The 19,964-nt window shown below is 38.1% G+C and overlaps 1 protein-coding gene across 3 annotated transcripts in view; it reads left to right on the forward strand.

Annotated features, from left to right (window-relative positions):
* The first annotated feature begins 580 nt into the window (after window positions 1–580).
* The window catches only part of lpin2 (lipin 2), a 36,432-nt gene continuing 17,048 nt past the window's right edge, over window positions 581–19,964 (forward strand). For 2 of the 3 annotated variants that reach the window (XM_020929156.2, XM_055152135.1), the window contains exons 1-11: window positions 581–925; window positions 7,735–7,935; window positions 11,749–11,844; window positions 14,681–15,030; window positions 16,104–16,208; window positions 16,528–16,654; window positions 17,208–17,571; window positions 18,242–18,341; window positions 18,838–19,025; window positions 19,730–19,823; window positions 19,893–19,962. In XM_020929156.2, the coding sequence (XP_020784815.1) occupies window positions 7,744–7,935; window positions 11,749–11,844; window positions 14,681–15,030; window positions 16,104–16,208; window positions 16,528–16,654; window positions 17,208–17,571; window positions 18,242–18,341; window positions 18,838–19,025; window positions 19,730–19,823; window positions 19,893–19,962 (1,686 nt within the window). In that variant the 5' untranslated portion in view covers window positions 581–925; window positions 7,735–7,743. The remainder of the gene's footprint in view (window positions 926–7,734; window positions 7,936–11,748; window positions 11,845–14,680; window positions 15,031–16,103; window positions 16,209–16,527; window positions 16,655–17,207; window positions 17,572–18,241; window positions 18,342–18,837; window positions 19,026–19,729; window positions 19,824–19,892; window positions 19,963–19,964) is intronic. The other variant, XM_055152134.1, reaches the window with a different exon arrangement.

Genomic DNA, 19,964 nt, shown 5'->3' on the forward strand with positions numbered 1-19,964 from the left:
ATAGTGATGTCAAACTGCCATTCACAGGTTCTGTGGAGTAGTGTAAGTGAGAAACATGTTTTTCATTTGTCATTTTGTCTTGTCTGCAAGTTGTTAAGAGTTGACAGAAAAGGTGGGGCAGGAAATGCATGACTGCATGTAAAGTTGTGTGACTACACCAGAGCTGAAACGTGTTCATTTCTGCTGTCACTCAGAGGCTGATAGTAACTGTTGTTAAAGTTGTTTAAGTCATAAAAGAAGATGTGATGAGGTTAAAAGTATGTGGTCTTGCAAGTCCAATCAGGCATTACAACCACTGCATCCCTTAGGCCTAGAGCTTTTGTCTATGGGAATAATGTTCAAGAACTTTCTGTTTTAATTTTCACCCCTTTATGGAGAAAATCACTAATAAATTCAATAGTTTGATTTGCAGAAATAACCTACAGTGTTAACCTTTTTTGTAATAAATTACCCTCCAAACTTGTGTAGTCTTATTAAAATAGCTCGAACTGTTCCACCAATCATAAGTCTCATGATGACACAGCAGTACACCCACTCATCTTGGCTGCATCATTCCTTTCTTAATTAATGATTGAACATAAACACGCCAACCCAGGAACATAGGCTGGACTGTTTGTGTGGAGGGTTATTCCGGTTCATGTCCGTCCACCCTCCTCCTCGGCCACTGTGGGGCTCTGTATCCCGCCACGGACCATCTCCAGCTCAGCCATCTCAGCCTTCCCACACCGCCACCACCGCCGCCTCCAGCAGTCAGCCAGCCCAGTCCACCCGAGCACCCAGCACCCATCCTGAGCAGCCTCGGTGGTCCTGTCGCCGACACGTCAAGAGGTTTTGAGGAGTTTCACAGACACAGCGATGGGGACCCCCTGAAGACTGATAATAACATCATCCTCCATTGACAGAAACCAGCGGGAGAAGGATAAAGGTAAAAGCCGGTGATCTGACGTTGTAACTCGGCTTGTTTCTGTGTATTCCCCCGGCTAATGTTAGCTAGCATGTAAGGTGGCTAGTTCTCGTTAGCAATGATGTATTAACGACTGGATGAGTAAAGGCATGAATCTATCCTTGAATTGTACGACATTTTGGATAGAAAAACACATCTTACGCAACACAGATCATATGATTTTGTTTGTGTTTGTTCAGTAACTAGATACAACCAGCTAGCTCTTCTTGACAACCATTCATTTTTATCATAAGCTCCTCTGGATCAGCTTACCACGTCGTAAACAGGGCTCACGTATTTTATTATCTCTAAAACTAAATTATTTCATTATTTTTGTTCTTTTTTTCTTTAAACTGGCATTTATTTATGGCAATCTAGACGTGTATATTGGTTACGTTTACTTTAGTTTAGTAGCTGTTAATGTTATTGTGTGGGTAAGGTGTCAAATTTCATGCTTTTTTTCCCCTCTCAAAACAGAAACTACGTCCCTTTAGTTTCTTACACACTTGGCATTGAAATATAAGTAAACCCAGTCTTTATCAGCTTCTTCTGATTGTCAGTCTAAGTCAATGTTAGTATTTTAGAAATGGTCAAATATTACAAAAAAAAAAAAAAAGCTCTTTACAAAAATACGATTATTACATTACACCATATTATATAGTGATACAAAGTAGTAGTATCTCTTAAATATATAAATGTTAGAATGATAAGATGAAGTCAATATATTTAAATTCACCTTCATCTCAAAACAATGATAGCCTTTTATCAGCATGTTGTGTAAGACAGGAGCAATGGCCTGCCCTATATTGTTGACAGCTCTGACTTACAGGTTAGTACAAGGATCCTTTTACAATATACAATGTCAACATAGAGAAGCATGCTGGTATTTTTTTGTCATGTTGCTGTTAAAACAAGGCACATGGGGTGGCAAAAATTGAGTGAAAACATGAATGAAAATTGAAAGTTGGTTCAAGTATGGTAGTAGAGGTTTATTTTACACAGATTCTTGATGCTTCTGTTGTTTCTTGTAACGTGAGAGTTGACAAGAGTGGAATGTGACCCTTGTTTGGTCTGCGCTTGGTCAACCAGCTCAGAGATTGTGGCGTTGTCAAAGCTGGTCTGTCTTGGATCAATGGAAAATCCTCCTGGTTTAAGTTCACAGACTTAAAGGGGGAGAAATGGCCTCTGATGTACTTTGTTATTACATGAATGTGTTTTGAAAGGACCATTATAGTGGTATTTTCTCCATAGGGGCACAGACTGGAGTGTGTGGCTGTTAGCGTGTAGGCTAAAATCAAGCAACAGATTGAAATAGTTGTCTGTCTGTGAGGAATCTTGGAGTGCAAAGTCAATAGTTCTCAGAATATCACCAAGAAAGGAGGTTACAGAAAGTTTAAATCATTTTTCAAAGCAGTGACATGAGTATTCTGGCCTAGGGCTTACAGTGTATTGAATAAGTATGGGGTGACACAATTTGAAAGTAAAAGAAAAAAAAAGGTTTGAAAGCCTATGAAATTCTGCCCCACCAAAGTGAATCACTTCAGTGTATTAGTCAGAATGCTTGTATGGATTACTACTGAGCTTGATAATATCATTTTGCAGTATATTTACACTATTATATGTCATTGTCTAAATGTTTACATAGAGACAGAACTATTAATTACTATTCAGTTTGATTTTGTATTATCAAAAGCAAATAAAATCATCTTCAATGTTTTTTTTTCTGAATATTGACAAGACAGACTTTTAATAATTTAAAACAAATACACTGTCAAATTATCTTCCGTCTGAAAGTCTGAACTCTGCTCCAAACCGCAGGCTTTTATTGACATAGGATTAGCTGTAGACTTCTCCATTAAAAAAGTTGATCATTGACTATTAGAAATGATTAAATCTTTATCTTGAAATTTCATTAATCCTTGCTCACCTATGTTTACATATTCTGTACATAAAAAAGTCAGAAGGCATGGTATTATTAATTACTGTTTATTGGCCAAAATTCATCTTTGACCTTGCACTATAACCTCTTTCACAGTAGGCCTCTTCTTAGGACAGACATGCCTGAGAGAATTGTTACAACACACTATTTTGGGTCAATAGCCTTAACCCAGTTCAGTGTTTGTTCTGACTTCAGCAAATATGTGACATATTTGCCATTTTCACCAGAATCAGATCACCTGTGAACCTTAGAATAGTGACTCAAATATGACCGATTTGAACATTACTTTTCCAGTCTCTGTTACTATGCAAAGTCAGTGGTGGACTATTTGCAAGTACAATGAAGTGACAGTGTATACTCCTAAAAAAGTAAACAAAGATATTAAGATTATATTTTTTTATCAAGCTATCTATATCACATTAATTAGAGCGTTTGATTTGATTGATTCTTTGGTGTCAATAATTGTGAGTAATCCTTTAAAATCCTATATTGCAGTTCAGTTTATTCTTGTGATGTTATAATGCTGTTAACTCCTCATAAATATACCTGGAGTTGTGTTTTTATTTCATTCACACATATTTGAATAATCAAATCCCTGTTCCACTTTGTGATATCATAAAGCTGTAGTTTTCAAGTTGAGAGCTACTTTTTACCTTTAGTTCAATAGAGATTAGCAATTCTAGGGCTGAAATCATGAAGGTGTATGGAGTTTAAAAACACAGTGGAGCACTTTCTGTGTTACCACATGACATCACAAGAAGCGTGTTTTCCATTTGAGAGAAGAACTCACCCTAAATATGCAGGGTTTATGTGTTTAACATGTGTGAATGAAACAAAATACAACTCCAGGTTATGTTTGTGATGATGAGGAAACAACATTGTAATGTAGATTAGAAAATAATGTGATATGGGCTCTTTAAAATGTGATGTTTCCTCTCACTATAACTGTAACACACAAATATGGTATTACGACATCTCTAGTAAAAATGAACAGGATGTGTAATTAAATAAAACTTCCCTATCAGCTGAAGTGCCCAGTAGTTTGCCATTGTTATTGTAGCAACCAGTGGCAGTAGCCTTTCTCTCTTAGTCAAACAAAAATGAATAATGCCCATGTGACTATACCCGACGTCACTGCTAGTGCTTTTTTCACCATAAGCGCTTATCAACTCTAAGAGCTTCAGCCAAATGAGTTCCTCCCCCTTATCAGTAATACACTGCTACTAAAAGGGGCGTTCCCATTGGTCGAGCCTCTTAAAGTGTGGAAGAACACAGAGGTGCATTATGTTTGTAAATGAGAAGTTTATGGACATCTTGCACAATCGAAAGCGGCCATTATTACCGTAGATAACGAGGGTACTATCTGAGAATTAGTATGGTATGGAGTCAGTGTTGGCACATGCCCAACAGAGTAGGAGCGTCACTGGAGTATGTTGCATGTAAATGTTAAATAATAATATTATTTAAGTCTTTATAATGAAGAGACAGAGGTCAGCAGGGGATATAGGCCTGAGGAGATACCAGCCAGAGGAAGGCGAGGATGTACGGTCACTGCGGAGGGCATCCTGGTCCCTGGTGAGATGTGTTGGAACAAATCAGATATAACTTATGCTTCAGTAACAATGTGTTTAACACTTTTGATGTTAGCCTGAAAAGAATTCCATATGATAGAAAAATTTTATGTAAATGTAGTTTATCCACAGAGTAATGCAAATTAATTTAATTTATTTGTGTATTTAGTTGTTACAGAGATGTCATAAAAATATTACTATATAAATATATCATGAACCAGTCTTATCATAAAAGTTTACAGTTTTAATACCTTCCTTAGTAGCTGCTCTTACATAATTATTAATCTGTTTATTATTCCTAACAATAACAAAAGTATTTTCCACACCCATTATTTTTATTGTTTAGTTAAGTGTGTGTGGTTTGTGCATGTATTTAATAGCATTAGTATACTTTTGTACACAGCTTTCTTAGCCGTTAGACTTTGGACTCACTCCGAGCCATCTGTTCAATGTCAGTTAGTGCAAAGGTCTGTCATGTAATAACATCAAAAATTGCTGAGTGGTTCAGCCAGTTTAACACATTTCTTTTAAGACTACACTGGCACAGTCAAGCTTATTATTCATTATTTGGAAAGGGCCATTCGGTTACAATTCTCTTCTAATAATGGAAAACACTGGAAGTTAGATTTTAAGTTAATTTGAGAGACCTATTTGCCACAGGAAATTATCAGTACTCTCCAGGTTTAGCAGAATGGACAAAGTCACATAAACTCGCAATATATTTTTAAGTTTCAGCGTTTTAAAGTACTTTAATTTTCATAAAGGAGGGATCAACATCACTTTTCCGCAATCTTTACTGCTCATGTTTTCCACTGCCCTTAAGACAATACAAAACATGCTGGGTGGTGATAGCTCTCTAAAATAAGAGTTTCCATAGACCCTGTTAAATTTGCTATGGTTTTAAAAGTGGAAGATTTCATAATTTTCATAATTTTCTATCAATCAACACCCGCCCCTCATGAACCAGAACTTTGAACCAAATGATCACGTCAGGTCAAGGCCTATTTCTATTTCAGTACATTTTAACTCAGTATACTTTTTCAACTTCTCTTCAAGCTTGTATTTTCAGTTTCAATTTGTTGACTCATATTCTAATTCTTTCTGGGCTCACATTGGTAAAAGTTGATTTGCTTAGTTACAGTTTCCACTTTTACTTTATTAAAAGGGAACTAAACTGCATGCATTTTTTAAATTATGGAAATGCCTTAGTTTAACTGTTCGGATTACTTGGATTTGGTCTACTTGCAATGATATTAATTCATTTGGATGGTAAAAATATAGAATTTCTTCTTTACATCGTAAGCCATTAGGATAAAAGGAGGATCAACTAAAAAATGCATAATTTACAGAGATGGTATTACAAGATCACCATGTTGCCTTTTTATTGTATTGAAAAGTGCTATATTGTGGAAATGTGTTATCATGGTTAGTAAGTTGTCTCCCCTCCCATTGTTCTCCGGAAGTCACTCCCCCTTCAGAGTGCTATCACAGCATATCGGCGTACATCTACCTAATGAAACGACTGCACATTGCATCAGGTTTGTGAACTTGTAGTGCATTGACGTAGGCTTTTGGGCTGAGCCTTGTACACTCACACTGCTTATTGTAAGGGTTAGAACAGTTTCTACCTTCCCAGGAGAGATTGCAAAATTACTCAGACATGCATAGAAGACATATAAAACCACTTAAGGCAGTTTTTATGAGAGAACAATGCTACAACATGGTAAAAAGCAACAAACATTAATGTTGCATAATACCCCCTCCACTATAGAATGACTGAGACACTTCTAAACCAGGTCATTTCAGTCAAAACATTAAAATTCACTTTCTTTTTTTTTACCACAGACTAACTATCTAATCACATAAGATCCTTTAGTTTAATGAAATTTGAAAACTGTTTATAATCCTTGTGATTTTGAATCTACATTTTACACTCTCCAAACCTACCCATTATATTGTGATTGTGTGTTGTGGCCTAGCATGGCGGTGTGAACAAAAGGTCAGTGTGATATCGGCAGGTTACATAAGGCTGCGTTCGAAACAGCTGAAGTTGTTTACAGGCTCTCATAAACCCAGTGCTGACCTAACTGAACTTGTTTGCTAATTTATCTTGCATCAATAATCAAGTTACACAAATTAAATACACATAAAGAGATACAGAGGGACTTTGCATTCGGTGAAGGGTAAAAATGTGGACAAGCAGTCATCAATAATCGAATAAATGTAAACAGGAGGTGGTCAGCTGGGTTCTGGGTGGGAGGTTATGGGAACTCTTTTCTTAATAGTTTGAGCCAAAGTCTTTAGCTGCATGTTTTCTTTAAAGGGGCTCCAGAGGGACAGACTTGGGTAGACTGGACCAGAGGCTATAGGGGATAGAGGTAATTTAAGGTCCAGCACATGGCACAAGTATACTAGGGCTATTTTTAAAAATATGGGGTTTTCTAAGAAAGGTCTGGAACTTATTAAACGAGGCTCCAGGACAAATACAGATCTATATTAACTGCAGAGGAGGGTTTAAGACAAAATGTCAGCTAATCCAGGACTATAGCTGGACTAAAGCGGAACCAGAACCTGCACCCGCACTGCAATCCGGCGAACTAGAACACAGACTAGAACCCAACCTAACCCATTATATATTGACCTATCAGGACTACTGGTAATGCTGTGTGTCTTGGTTATTTCCCATTTGTTACATTACAAGTTCTGACCACAGACTGTTCCAGACAGCTGAATTAACTCTTATAAACAACATGGCTAATGCTAAACAGTAGGTTAAACAAATGTAAATGTTAAATGTTAAATAAATTAATATTACTGTATTTTATAGCAACTGTTTACATTGTTTATGCGGCGATTAACCACTCAGATCCTCTTTTTGTGGTGATTAGAGTTGTTGTAATGTGAAGTGGGAGTTCCCTGATCATCTCCCAGTTTGCCTGTAGGAATTATTATTTTGCGTTCCAGGGAATTTTTTCAAGTCATTGGTGCGAAATATCCCAGTTACCAGTTGCTTGGAAAGCACCACAATCTGTTGTACCTAGGGCTTGGCATTGGTGAAAAGAAAAGCATGAATTACTGTCTGAAAACCACATGCAGAGATCTAGCCGATTGGTAACAGAAGTAGGCTTGTGCTTGGGGAACTGCTTGTGAAAGCGAAATCTATTAACGTCACCGCTGTTCTTCACCACTGTCTGTTTTGCATTGAGCTAACTGGACAAATGTAGAATTACTTCACATTACATTGAGCTAAATGTCATCTATTTTAATTAACTGTCTTTCAGTCGGACACCATGAACTACGTGGGGCAGCTGGCTGGGCACGTGCTGGTCACGGTGAAGCAGTTGTACAAGGACATAAACCAGGCCACTCTGTCGGGCTGCATCGACGTTGTGGTGGTCCGCCAGAGGGATGGCACCTACCAGTGTTCCCCCTTCCACGTGCGCTTTGGCAAACTGGGCGTGCTGCGCTCCAAAGAGAAAGTGGTGAGTAATGGACACATGTTTAGTGGGGTTACTTGGCTGCCTACTTTATTGTGCATATGGATCTTTTCTGGTGAACACTGTTGCATTTAATTTATTTATCTCCCTGGGAATAAACAAGAGACAACACCAGGTCATATCTGTGGAGAGGCAACCCTGCTCACAGAAAGGATACATGTTTTTCAAGGCATTTGTGAGCCATAAAAACATTGTTGGTATAATGGTTATTTCTCTCTAGCTTCCACAGATGAATATTGACATTGTGTCCTTGGGCAAGACACTAAATCACTTTCCCCCTAGTATCTGTGAACATTGGTGTTTGAATGTGTGTGTGAATGATTGGTTATAAAACACTTTTTAATATAGTTCCTCTTCAGGCATTCAAACCGATTTAATATTTGTCCAACTCAAATGTCATGTTATACTTCTTTCGCTTGACCAGGAGCAACCCCTCAACCTGAACAAATGAATAACTCCGGTAGAAAGAAATCTTTATACGAATGCAGCGTAAACACTGTGGAAAACATGTTTCTTAAACTTTGCACAATTTGACCCACATTGATAACATTCCTATGCAGAACATTCCTAGAATATACATGTATATGTACATAACCTGGTTTGACTATACTGACTTATCATACAGTATGTTGTGGCATTTTGTCAGCTGAACCATTTCACAAGAAGGCTCCTGTGCACAACATTCATTCTTAAAATGTCATCAGCCAATTAGGAATGAGATGATACTGAAACTTTCTGTCATGATTATCATGGCTAAAACAATTGCAGTTAACTATAATATCCCTATAAAATTGCTGAGGGCTTCAAAATGGAAATGAACTCCAGTGTGTTTACTCATCTACTTAAGTTAAAGCAACTGTATGTAAGATTATGATTTTAAATTCCATATACTTTAAGTATGTCCCCAGTTACAAGGTAGACATGTGCAAATCAAATATAGCTATTACTGCCAAAAATTTAAATGTGGATTTATTCTTAAAAACAAAAACATTGGATATGATGGCCAAACTGTTTTGGTTCTCAAGACGATTATCCAGTCTAAAAAAAGAACAAGCCTCTCTTTTAGGTTACTGGTTTCAGTGCTGAAATCCAATTGGTTTAGACTTAAAATGCCTCTCTTTGATCTGACTCTTAAACCCCAGCGCCTCCAGCCAGTTGTTAATCAGTGCTAGTGCAGCATTCTGAGCTTTCATAAGTTCTGTGTCTAAACAACTGTTGTAAAATTGTACATTGCTAAAGTGAAACCATCAATCAGAGAACAGCATGGATATTGTATTGTCTTCCTTTTTTCATAATTAGCGGAACTGTTGTGTGTCTGTCTCTTCTTAACTAAAAATGAAACCAAATCACAAGACACAAGTTTTAATTAATGTGATTCAGGCTCAGTCCCACAGTTCTGGTTGTCACGCAGATGGCAGGTGCCATTTTCTCCTCCCTGTAGTAGTTACTGTACATTCTTGCCCACAGATAAGTCCCATTAATCACACGGGAGAAACACAGAGCTATTTTTAGGCGATATGGAGGAAGAGGCTGCCTGCTTTTTGAAGTAGAAAATCTCAACCAGCCTGCTCTCAATGCTCAGGAAATACATTGTCAGTAACTGCATTTTTAACATAACAAATACAAGCTAAATTGTTACGACATTGTTTATGACAGACTAATATTAGCTTGTATTATCTGCTTCATGTTTAAATGTCAACACTGCAGTGAATCCAGTATGCTACACCAAAGAGTGTTTTAATGCTTAGATATGAAATCGTGAAGAACATATTCTAAAACAACTGTAGCTAACAATTCCTCATAAAATTTACATAAATAGTAGGTCATTTAATCCATTAATCGGTCAATGTTGTCTTAGCAGGTGACCAAAATGTGTAGATTTTAAGGATTTATATGTGACAACAGCAAAAAGGAGAATTTACTGAGTGAGTAAGTTGAAGATTTGGTATTTTTTGGTATTTATATGTAAATAGGCAGATTAAACTCATGATTGACAAATTTATTCTGTCTTTATAGAAACACATTGCTTGCTTTTGTGCTTCGTTCTGCCTAAATAAATAAAGTTGTTTTTGCATGAACGGATGTAGTCTTGTGAGTGCATTTTGGGTCAGATACAGAGGTACGTAATAGTTTTGAGAGCTGTTCCCACGGCCCTTTTTAGTCGACTACAGCGTTAATAAATAGTAAGAGGGCTGAGATATCCAAAATATCCCAGTCCGCTAACACACAAACAATAAAAATAAACAAAGAACGTAAAATACATTTGATTATTTGTTCACTTTATCCTTCATGGCCCCCATTTAGATTCTGGCACAGTGTAGTAGTACACAAAAATATGGAGGATAATTTGTTCCATTAAATTTTGAATTTCAAATATTGCTGAATTGCTTGCGTTGAATTGTTTTAACTCTGAAAAAGCATGTTTGGATTATTTTTATTCAGAATTTTAGTGGCTGAAATTTTAAGTGTACATTTTCAAAGTGTTTAAAATTCAAAATGAAAAAAAAATAAATAAAAATTCACCTTTTTAAATAGTCAGCACATATATTTTCAAGTCGTCAAATTCAACAGTGAAAATTCCGATTGTAAAATTGACAGTGAAGCAAAGAACCAAGATGCCAAAGCAAATTCAAAATCTGATGAAATACTTTATCTTCCATACGGAAAACTATAATTTTGCTTGTTGTAACAAGTTTTCTGGGAGTGAATGGCGGATGATTTGTCAGAGGCTGTAGCACTTTCTCACTACACCCTCTGAATGTCAATGTGGTCGAACGAAGGCATGAATGAGTGGTTTCCATGGTAACCGTTCCACAACCTCTGTATCCTTGTGTGCGTGGGAGGAGGAGGAGGAGGAAGAGTAGAAAATAGATATCCTCAGTTGGTTGTTGTGTATTGTTCAGTTTATTTATAATAGGCACTAGGCAGGTAACTAAGTGGTAATACTGTGATGCATTAAAGTCCATTTTGTTAACTTAACATTTAAAATATAAGCTTTAATACCCAAAATACAATGTTTTCCTGCATTAAAAAAACACAGATAGAACTACATTGACAACAACTGTGGTTCCTTCTTTTTTTCTATCCATCTCTCTATCACTACTCCATCTCATTATCTGTCTATCTGTCTATCTGTTCTTTCAAATTCTGACAAAAATTATTCCATTTCGGCTTATCAGAGCATTTTAAAGTAAAGAAGAAAAAAATAAAGAAGAAATAATATATTCTTTATATTTAGTATAAAACATTACATGTAGATCATTATTTAACAATTTGTTCATTTTATAGATTTAAAACTGCTTAATAGAAGCTGGTCCACTGACTTACTGATTTTCATTTACATGTTTTTTACATGTTTTTTCTGTTGAAAAATGGCTACGTGACTTTTTTAACCCTACATAAAAAGTTCTTATTGAATTCAGATGTTCAGTGCTTAGTAAAACTGCATTATTCATTAACCATAGTTGTTTCCGGGCCTGTCCTGGTTTCCTTTGTGGTGTCACGTTTTATTTGTCTGGGAAACATGAATGGAACATCTGTGTGTTTGGCAGCACCAGTGTAATCCGACACAGCCCTTACAATTAACATGTTTGGGGCAGAGCCTGGGATAAAAGGGCTTCAACTACCCACAGGGGTCTCACTTCCCTCCAGGAATACAAAACCAAATCAAATCCAAGAATGTAGCAATCATTATCATGCTTTGTAGATATCAAATAGGCAATTACGGTTGACAAATGTTTGATTGTACACTTGCACTAATATTAATCGTCTAATGTTTTTCACTATTATCTGTTTCAGATTGACATTGAAATCAACGGTGAGCCTGTAGACCTGCACATGAAACTGGGTGACAATGGAGAGGCCTTTTTTGTACAAGAGACCGAACAGCAAAATGTAAGCATCGAAACATAGGCATATTTGAATTAGATGGGCAGACTAGGGAATAGACCAGGACTAAATCAGAACTACAAAAGGATCAAACCCAAGGCTAGATCAGGTCTAGACATGAGTTCAAACCATGACCAAACCTAAGAAATCTGAACACACCCTACGTTAACAAGCTCTAAAATACTTACGTTTGATTTGAATTACTGCCAACAACTAATACTAGAAATGAAAAGGCTTGGGGCTAGGCTCAAAATGTTTTATCCTGCATATGTGCCAGAACATGCAGCTCAGGGAGAGGAAGAATGTAGAACTTTTTTCTACTATGTAACATGGTAAAGTAACGTTATTGACTGACACATGCATTAAGTATTCCCTAATGGTTTCAAATGTATTTGTCTGATGGAGCACTCAGTAATGATTTTACTGTGCTGTTACTCAATCTGACAGCTGATGTATGAGTCATGTGTTTGTGTCACATGACCTCATTCACAACAACAACTGCGACAACAATTGTAGTGTTGTTTCCTTGTAGTGTTTACCTTCCCTGATAGATCTGTACAAGAACAGTCATGCTCAAATTGGGGCCAATATAGTTCATCAGCGATTACAATTTTTGCATTTTGCGTTTCAAAACAAACCAGTGCCAATATGTTGCATGCAAAACTGATCTTTCCATATCTGTTTTTTATAGTCACACCCATAATAAAACCATTAATGTTATAAACAATAACAAACGTGGGCAAGTTCCTTATAACATCCATCCATCCATCCATCCATTTTCGTCCGCTTATCCGGGGCCGGGTCGCGGGGGGAGCAGCCTAAGCAGGGACTCCCAGACTTCCTTCACCCCAGACACGTCCTCCAGCTCCTCCGGGGGGACCCCGAGGCGTTCCCAGGCCAGCCGAGAGACATAGTCCCTCCAGCGTGTCCTGGGTCTTCCCCGGGGCCTCCTCCCGGCGGGACATGCCCGGAACACCTCCCGAGGGAGGCGCCCAGGAGGCATCCGGAACAGATGCCCGAGCCACCTCAACTGGCTCCTCTCGACGTGGAGGAGCAGCGGCTCTACTCCGAGCTCCTCCCGTGTGACTGAGCTCCTCACCCTATCTCTAAGGGAGCGCCCAGCCACCCTGCGGAGGAAACTCATTTCGAGCGCTTGTATCCGCGATCTCGTCCTTTCGGTCACTACCCAGAGCTCATGACCATAGGTGAGAGTAGGAACGAAGACTGACCGGTAAATCGAGAGCTTCGCCTTTCGACTCAGCTCCCTCTTCACCACAACGGTCCGATACAGCGACCGCATCACTGCCGAAGCTGCACCGATCCGCCTGTCAATCTCACGTTCCGTCCTTCCCTCACTCGTGAACAAGACCCCGAGATACTTGAACTCCTCCACTTGAGGCAAAGACTCCCCACCCACCCGGAGAGGGCAAGCCACCTTTTTCCGGTCGAGAACCATGGCCTCGGACTTGGAAGAGCTGATCTTCATCCCAGCCGCTTCACACTCGGCTGCAAACCGCCCCAGTGCACATTGCAGGTCCTGGTTCGATGATGAGCCAACAGGACAACATCGTCCGCAAAACAGCAGAGATGAAATCCTGTGGTCCCCAAACCGGACCCCCTCCGGCCCCTGACTGCGCCTAGAAATTCTGTCCATAAATACAATGAACAGAACCGGTGACAAAGGGCAGCCCTGGCGGAGTCCAACATGCACCGGGAACAGGTCTGACTTACTGCCGGCAATGCGAACACAGCTCCTGCTCCGGTCATACAGGGACCGGACAGCCCTTAGCAAAGGGCCCCGGACCCCATACTCCCAGAGCACCCCCCACAGGACGCCACGAGGGACACGGTCGAATGCCTTCTCCAGATCCACAAAACACATGTGGACTGGTTGGGCAACTCCCATGAACCCTCGAGCACCCTATGGAGAGTGTAGAGCTGGTCCAGTGTTCCACGGCCAGGACGAAAACCACACTGCTCCTCCTGATCCGAGGTTCGACTATCGCCGGATTCTCCTCTCCAGTACCCTGCAAGACCTTACCGGAAGGCTGAGGAGTGTGATCCCCTATATTGGAACACACCCTCCGGTTTTTACAGAGGGACCACCACCCCGGTTTTTTGTCCCCGACCGCACGCGATTTTTTGAAGAGGCGTTTTCCTTATAACATTTTTATGACTATGAAGAAAGAAATGGATTTTAGATGTGTTGGTTGTGGGTCTATTCTACAGTTGTACAATATAAAAATCGAAACCGAAATATCGTGATATCATATTGTCAAAAGTCACAGTAATATCGTGGGCTGTCACAATATATGGAATTACAAAATCCTTTGCTTAAATACATTGTTTTATAGTAGCAATAGTTAATAAACATCTGGAACTACATATCCCATGATTCATGTCAGCGCAGACAACATGAAGAAATATGTTTTTTTTGTTTGTTTTTTTTTTATTTGAATTCTTGCGTTTATGACAGTAATAATTCACACAAAAATCTTGTCAGGGTATTTTAAACGCAAAAAAGTGTCCCATCTACAATTATATTAGCCTCTCCAAAATATCGCAATAAATATCATGAGATGCATATTGTGATAATATCGTACCGACAGATTTGGATATAGTTACATCACTACTATTTACTGATTGTGTTACTTTATCTATTATATATAGAGGTTTGGGTCTTGTGGTCATAAAATCTCTAAACCTACAAAACAAAATGAAGTGATCATCAGATTATAGAAATGATGCTGAATATTTGTGGTTGAGGTTGAATCTAAAACTACATTTGCTCGATATAGCTACTATGATTTACTGTCTAACATCCTGTCTCCTGTATCTCCAGCAGGCTATCCCGGCTCACCTGGCCACCTCCCCGATCCCTACCGAGAGTCACCTCTTCTGGATCTCTGAGGTGGAACACAGGGCCCCTAAAGACCTGGAGGACGAGCAGGGCGATGCAGATGACCCCCCTGACCCCCCCACGTCCAGCACTGTGAGCACCAAGAAGAAGCGACGGAGGAGGAAGAAGCACAAGGGAGACCCACGCAGAGAGGAGCTGACTCCACCCATGTCTGCTGCTAATGCTAACGCTGCTAACAACACACCTGCTGCTACGTCCGGCAACGGGCAAAATGAGGAGATCTTTGAGATGGACCTGAGCTCTGATGAGGATACTGCCAACCATGTCTCGAGGTGAGGGATATAGTTTGTAATTTATTTATGAATAAGAATTGCCCATTTAAAAAAAAAAAAAAAAAAAGTAATAAATCTTTCTTAAAAGTGCTCCATTAAACTTTTCTGGTGGGGTGTCGGCCATCTGTGCTTCTCCAATTCAAAAGTTTTGCCTAATGCCCCATATTATGATATTAAAGAGATGTTGATCTGAAAAGGTGTTTGATTGTTAAAAATGACCTGAAACATGCATATATATATATTTTTTTTAAGTTGAATGCCCCACTGTGTTGTTTTCCAAGCAAAATAACCTCTCCATGGAGACAATCTTGTGGCAATCCTCTACAGAAAAAGCTATAGTGCACCTTTAATCTCTGTTCGAATTATCCTTATTTATATTGTTAAAACACACGACACAGCTGCTGAATTATTAAACTAACCATAATGAATCAAAGCATTTTGTTTGTGTAAAGATGTTTATGCCAAAGTGGCTAAAAACCTGTATAATAATAATTAACAAAGACAATGCTTGTTATAATTCTCTTTGAGCAATTAATTAGATTAAAATGTATGTAATTTGTGGACAGAACTGTTGAAGTAAAAGATTTAGGTACATTGATGTGGTTTGCATGTGCTGTATCTACATGGCACATAATCGATGCAGCCTAATTACTTCATCAATCCGACCTTGACAGTACAATGTTCCTCTAATGGTACAGCTAATGGCAATTTTAGTGCTAATGTGATGACAGACAGAGTGAGAGGAGAAAACAGCACATCAACTTTCAGTAATGGACGTATACAACACATGGTTTCAAAACTAATAAAAATTTGGTAATGCAGGGTTGCACACTGTATTCCAAAATATTATTATTGCAATGCAAGCTATTGCATCATTTGACCTGTAATGAAGAACCATCTCTATATATGCAATATAGTAATAGTAAGGTGTCATAAAGTCTAATGTATACACACCATTGTGTAACAAACAACTCTTGTTTTATAGTTTTATTAAGTATTAATGTAACTTCACCATAAAAATAGATGAGATATTGTGATATTACAGTCATTAATTGTGTATTTTCCCCTTGTAGGTCACCTTCTGTCACCACAATGAAAGACACTGAGTCCAAACAGCCTGCCCCAAGACACAGCCTGGACTATCCAGTTTCAGACGGAGACTGGCCCCTAGACGACAGGTACACAGCCACTCTACTACATACTGTATGACCACTATTGCTTTCACTGGCTATGCTTACATGCACACCACACAATTTTTAATTGAAATTTTATCTAAATTGATACATCTGTTGTGACGATTCTGACTTGTTTCTGATTATTCACATCTGTGCATGTTTTGAAACTTATGCAAAAAAGGAAAACAAATATGGCACAGACAAAAATGATAGAAAATGTTAATGATGATCAGATTTAGTTTGTTCAAGTAAACACACTCCACCTTATTCTAGTTATCTGATTTTTACTTAGTTTCTGTCTTTACTCTGTTACCTTTTGCAGTCATGATCTGTCCGAAGCCTTTTCTCCCAAAAGTGACTCTGAGCTGATGGTTCGACCCTCAGAGAGCTTCCTGAGGGCGGAGTCTCACATCCAGTGGACCTGGGGAGAGTTTCCTGAAACGACTAGGGTATGTTTACATATTTTAACGTTAGAGCAAAACACCTGGGCTCTCAAAAAAAAACTGTACTGTGAAAATAAGTAGTATTTCTCAAAGTTGTGACTCAAAGAAGCACATTTAAATTGTATTTTTCTGTTAGCAATGTAACAGTAAATTTGACTGCAATCGTTTATTAGAAATCAGTTGTTCTCAAACTGTAATATTCATTCCAGCACTATGTAAGGTAGTTTGTGGATGCAATGTTAGCCCTTTTTAGAATCTATTTTATCAGCCTGTTTCCGTAGATTTAAAAAAATTTAACTACTATAGCTATGGTGCATTCTCTTTATAGACACTTTTTACATTTGGTAGTGCTCGAAAAGCCAAACTTTACTTAGGTAATACTTTGTGTGAAAGAGACACTTTTAATAATTATTGACTGTTAATAAAAAGTCTGGACAATTTATTATGAACTTCAAATGATTAAAATATGCCATACTTATAAGGGCAGGTTTTTGCCAAATACATACTTTCTCTTAACATTATAGTGAGCTAAATCTATTTTGATACTTATTCTATGCAGGTGACCAAAAAGGAGAAGCCAGAAGTCAAAACGGTCACCATCACTCCATCAGAGAGCACGCACTTTCGGGTGATCCTGAGTTCAGAAGCCATGGAGGATGACACTGATCTCGAGAGGAATAATGCTGCTGCTACTTCACAGTGCACTATAGTTAAACCAGAACCACGCACACCAGTCGCTCCTGTCCCCACTGTCGCACCTGTCGCACCTATTGCACCTTTAGGCCCTTCAGATCCTAGTTCTGGTCCAGATCCTGCCTTGGCTTTATTGAGTCCCACTGAGCCTCTGGATGTGCTGCCCTCTAGTGTCCCCACCTCCACGCCTTCACACAACCCACTGACAGATTCACCCTCCAAGAAAAAAGGTGTTTATCTCATTCTTATCTATGTATTAGAGTTGTCACATTCTAACATTTTAGAACAAAATTTTGATACTAAGGAATTTTTTTTTTTTATATGGACAATAACAAATGTTAGTCTAATGGAGCCCAATTTCCATTCTGATTATATTTGTAATGTATGTATAAAAAGTAGGATTCTGTTCAGAGTGCACACTGTAAACAACTCCAGGGTATTAACATTTGAGAGTAGGCTTAAAAATAAACGGATAAACTAATCCAAGAATCCCTTCCTTCTCAGAACATGTTTGTAGAGTTCGAAATTTCAGGTATAACAAGCTTGTTCTGTAAACACATGTTATATTTTGTACCTTGCAGAGGACTTTGTATTGCAGTGCAGCATTTACAATTTAATTCACATTCTGATTTGATTGCAATATATTGTGCATCCCTTAAAAGTACTTTCTTTGATATTAACCTATGATACTAGTTTTGATATAGTTCAAGATCTTTCTGAAACTATTCGGGAAAGCTTTTATTCTGTATCAATACTTAAAGTAAGTATCTATTTTCGATGCTAGGTTCGGTACAGATTAGTATCTTGATAGAAATTAATAACGCTGTACTACATGCCCTGTTCTTGTCACTCCTGTCTTCATACATGAGTAAAGCTGACATGTCTTAAACATACATGCAGGTGTCCCAAAGAGGAGCCAACACCAGGGCCCTGAGGATATTTACCTGGATGACTTGAATGTACTCGAGCCTGATGTTGCTGCAAGATATTTTCCCAAGAGGTAATTTCACGTTGGCATTTAGTTGCACAGTTATGTAATGAATTTGAATTCATTTTTTTTTGTCCCTGGAGTTCTATTCTGTAGAATTGGAGTAAGCCTAATTTTTGTTTATGCAAGATTATGTTGATATTTGGTGAATTTAATTTTGGTTGGCAATTCTTCTGTCTTGTGGCTTAACAAGAACTGCCTAAACTGTGAAAAACAACAACAAAAAATTATACAATTCTGGAAAAATATCTTTGAATTAGACTTAGACAAATGTATTGATCCACAAAGGAAATTATCTGGACACAGTAACTCACACATCACAATAAATATAATAACAGGGAATAAAAGTATACGGATAGTAATAAATTCAAAATAAAGAATGTGGCAAATTGCAAGACACTTTTTGTAAAACTGTCCCACCTCTTAAAGCTGCAATGTGTAATTTTTCTGAGGGAAGGGTTCTGTCAATATGATCTCACTTATCACTGTTTATTTCTTTCTGTTGCAGTGAGTCTGAAGCTGCCACTAAACACTGGATGGAATCGGAGATGCGCTCTGGCTCTCAGTCCCCTCAGTCTGTGGGCAGCGCAGCGGCTGACAGTGGGACAGAGTGTCTGTCAGACTCGGCCTCAGACCTGCCCGACGTCACTCTGTCACTGTGCGGAGGCCTCACCGAGAACGCAGAGATATCCAAAGGTATTTATCTGCAAGTTACAACATTAGCAATACAGTGCTTCAACTATTTTTATACCTCACTACTCTCCCATACCTTATTAGAAAGCTACCTTAAGATCCTACTTCAGTAAAATGAGAACAATTTGCTACTATATTGATGTACACCTAGAATGACTTGTATGTGTATGTGAATTTTATTGTATGTTGGGCCCACAGATTCTCCAAATATCAATATTTTTAATACTTAATATGCGTGTTTAGATTTTTTTTTTTTTATGTGGCAAATAGAGCTGATGGAGAAAAACATTATTTATGGCGTTAACTTCCAAATAAGGCTATAAAGTGATATTTTTGAACTGGATGTTTAATACATTTAATACATTTAAAGACATGTTTTAGTACAGATTAAATGAAATGAAATTATTTGTCAGTATTGCCTTCCCCTAATCATATACTCTCTTATCTTTAACAAAATTTTAAGTTTTCATTAAATATAAGTGCTATTAATTACTGAATCTGCACAGTTGACACAAACCAATTACTGAAATGAAATCGAAATGATTTTGTAGAATTGTAATATAGTATTAGCATTTTTTTCTGAATTCAAAATAAACTCTTTCTTGACCATCAGTGTAGATTATAGAACATTTATGCTAGAGACATGTTTTAGCTAACTCTACCAGACCTTTTTATCTCAACATTTTTCTTTCTCTTTATGATTGCAGAAAGGTTCATGGAGCATATCATTACCTATCATGAGTTTGCTGAAAACCCGGCAATTATAGATAACCCCAATCTGGTGGTCAAGATAGGAAATCGGTGAGTCATTTAAGACAAGAATCATGTATTTGTAGAAGGGAAGTGTTTAATTAGTATCTTTCTTTTCAGATATTACAACTGGACCCTTGCTGCTCCCTTAATTTTAAGTCTTCAAGCGTTTCAGAAAAACTTACCAAAGGT

The sequence above is a fragment of the Boleophthalmus pectinirostris genome, unplaced genomic scaffold (genome assembly GCF_026225935.1).
Source record: "Boleophthalmus pectinirostris isolate CB_2022bp ecotype Guang Dong unplaced genomic scaffold, ASM2622593v1 HiC_scaffold_16, whole genome shotgun sequence".
In the NCBI taxonomy this organism is placed as follows: Eukaryota; Metazoa; Chordata; class Actinopteri; order Gobiiformes; family Gobiidae; genus Boleophthalmus; species Boleophthalmus pectinirostris.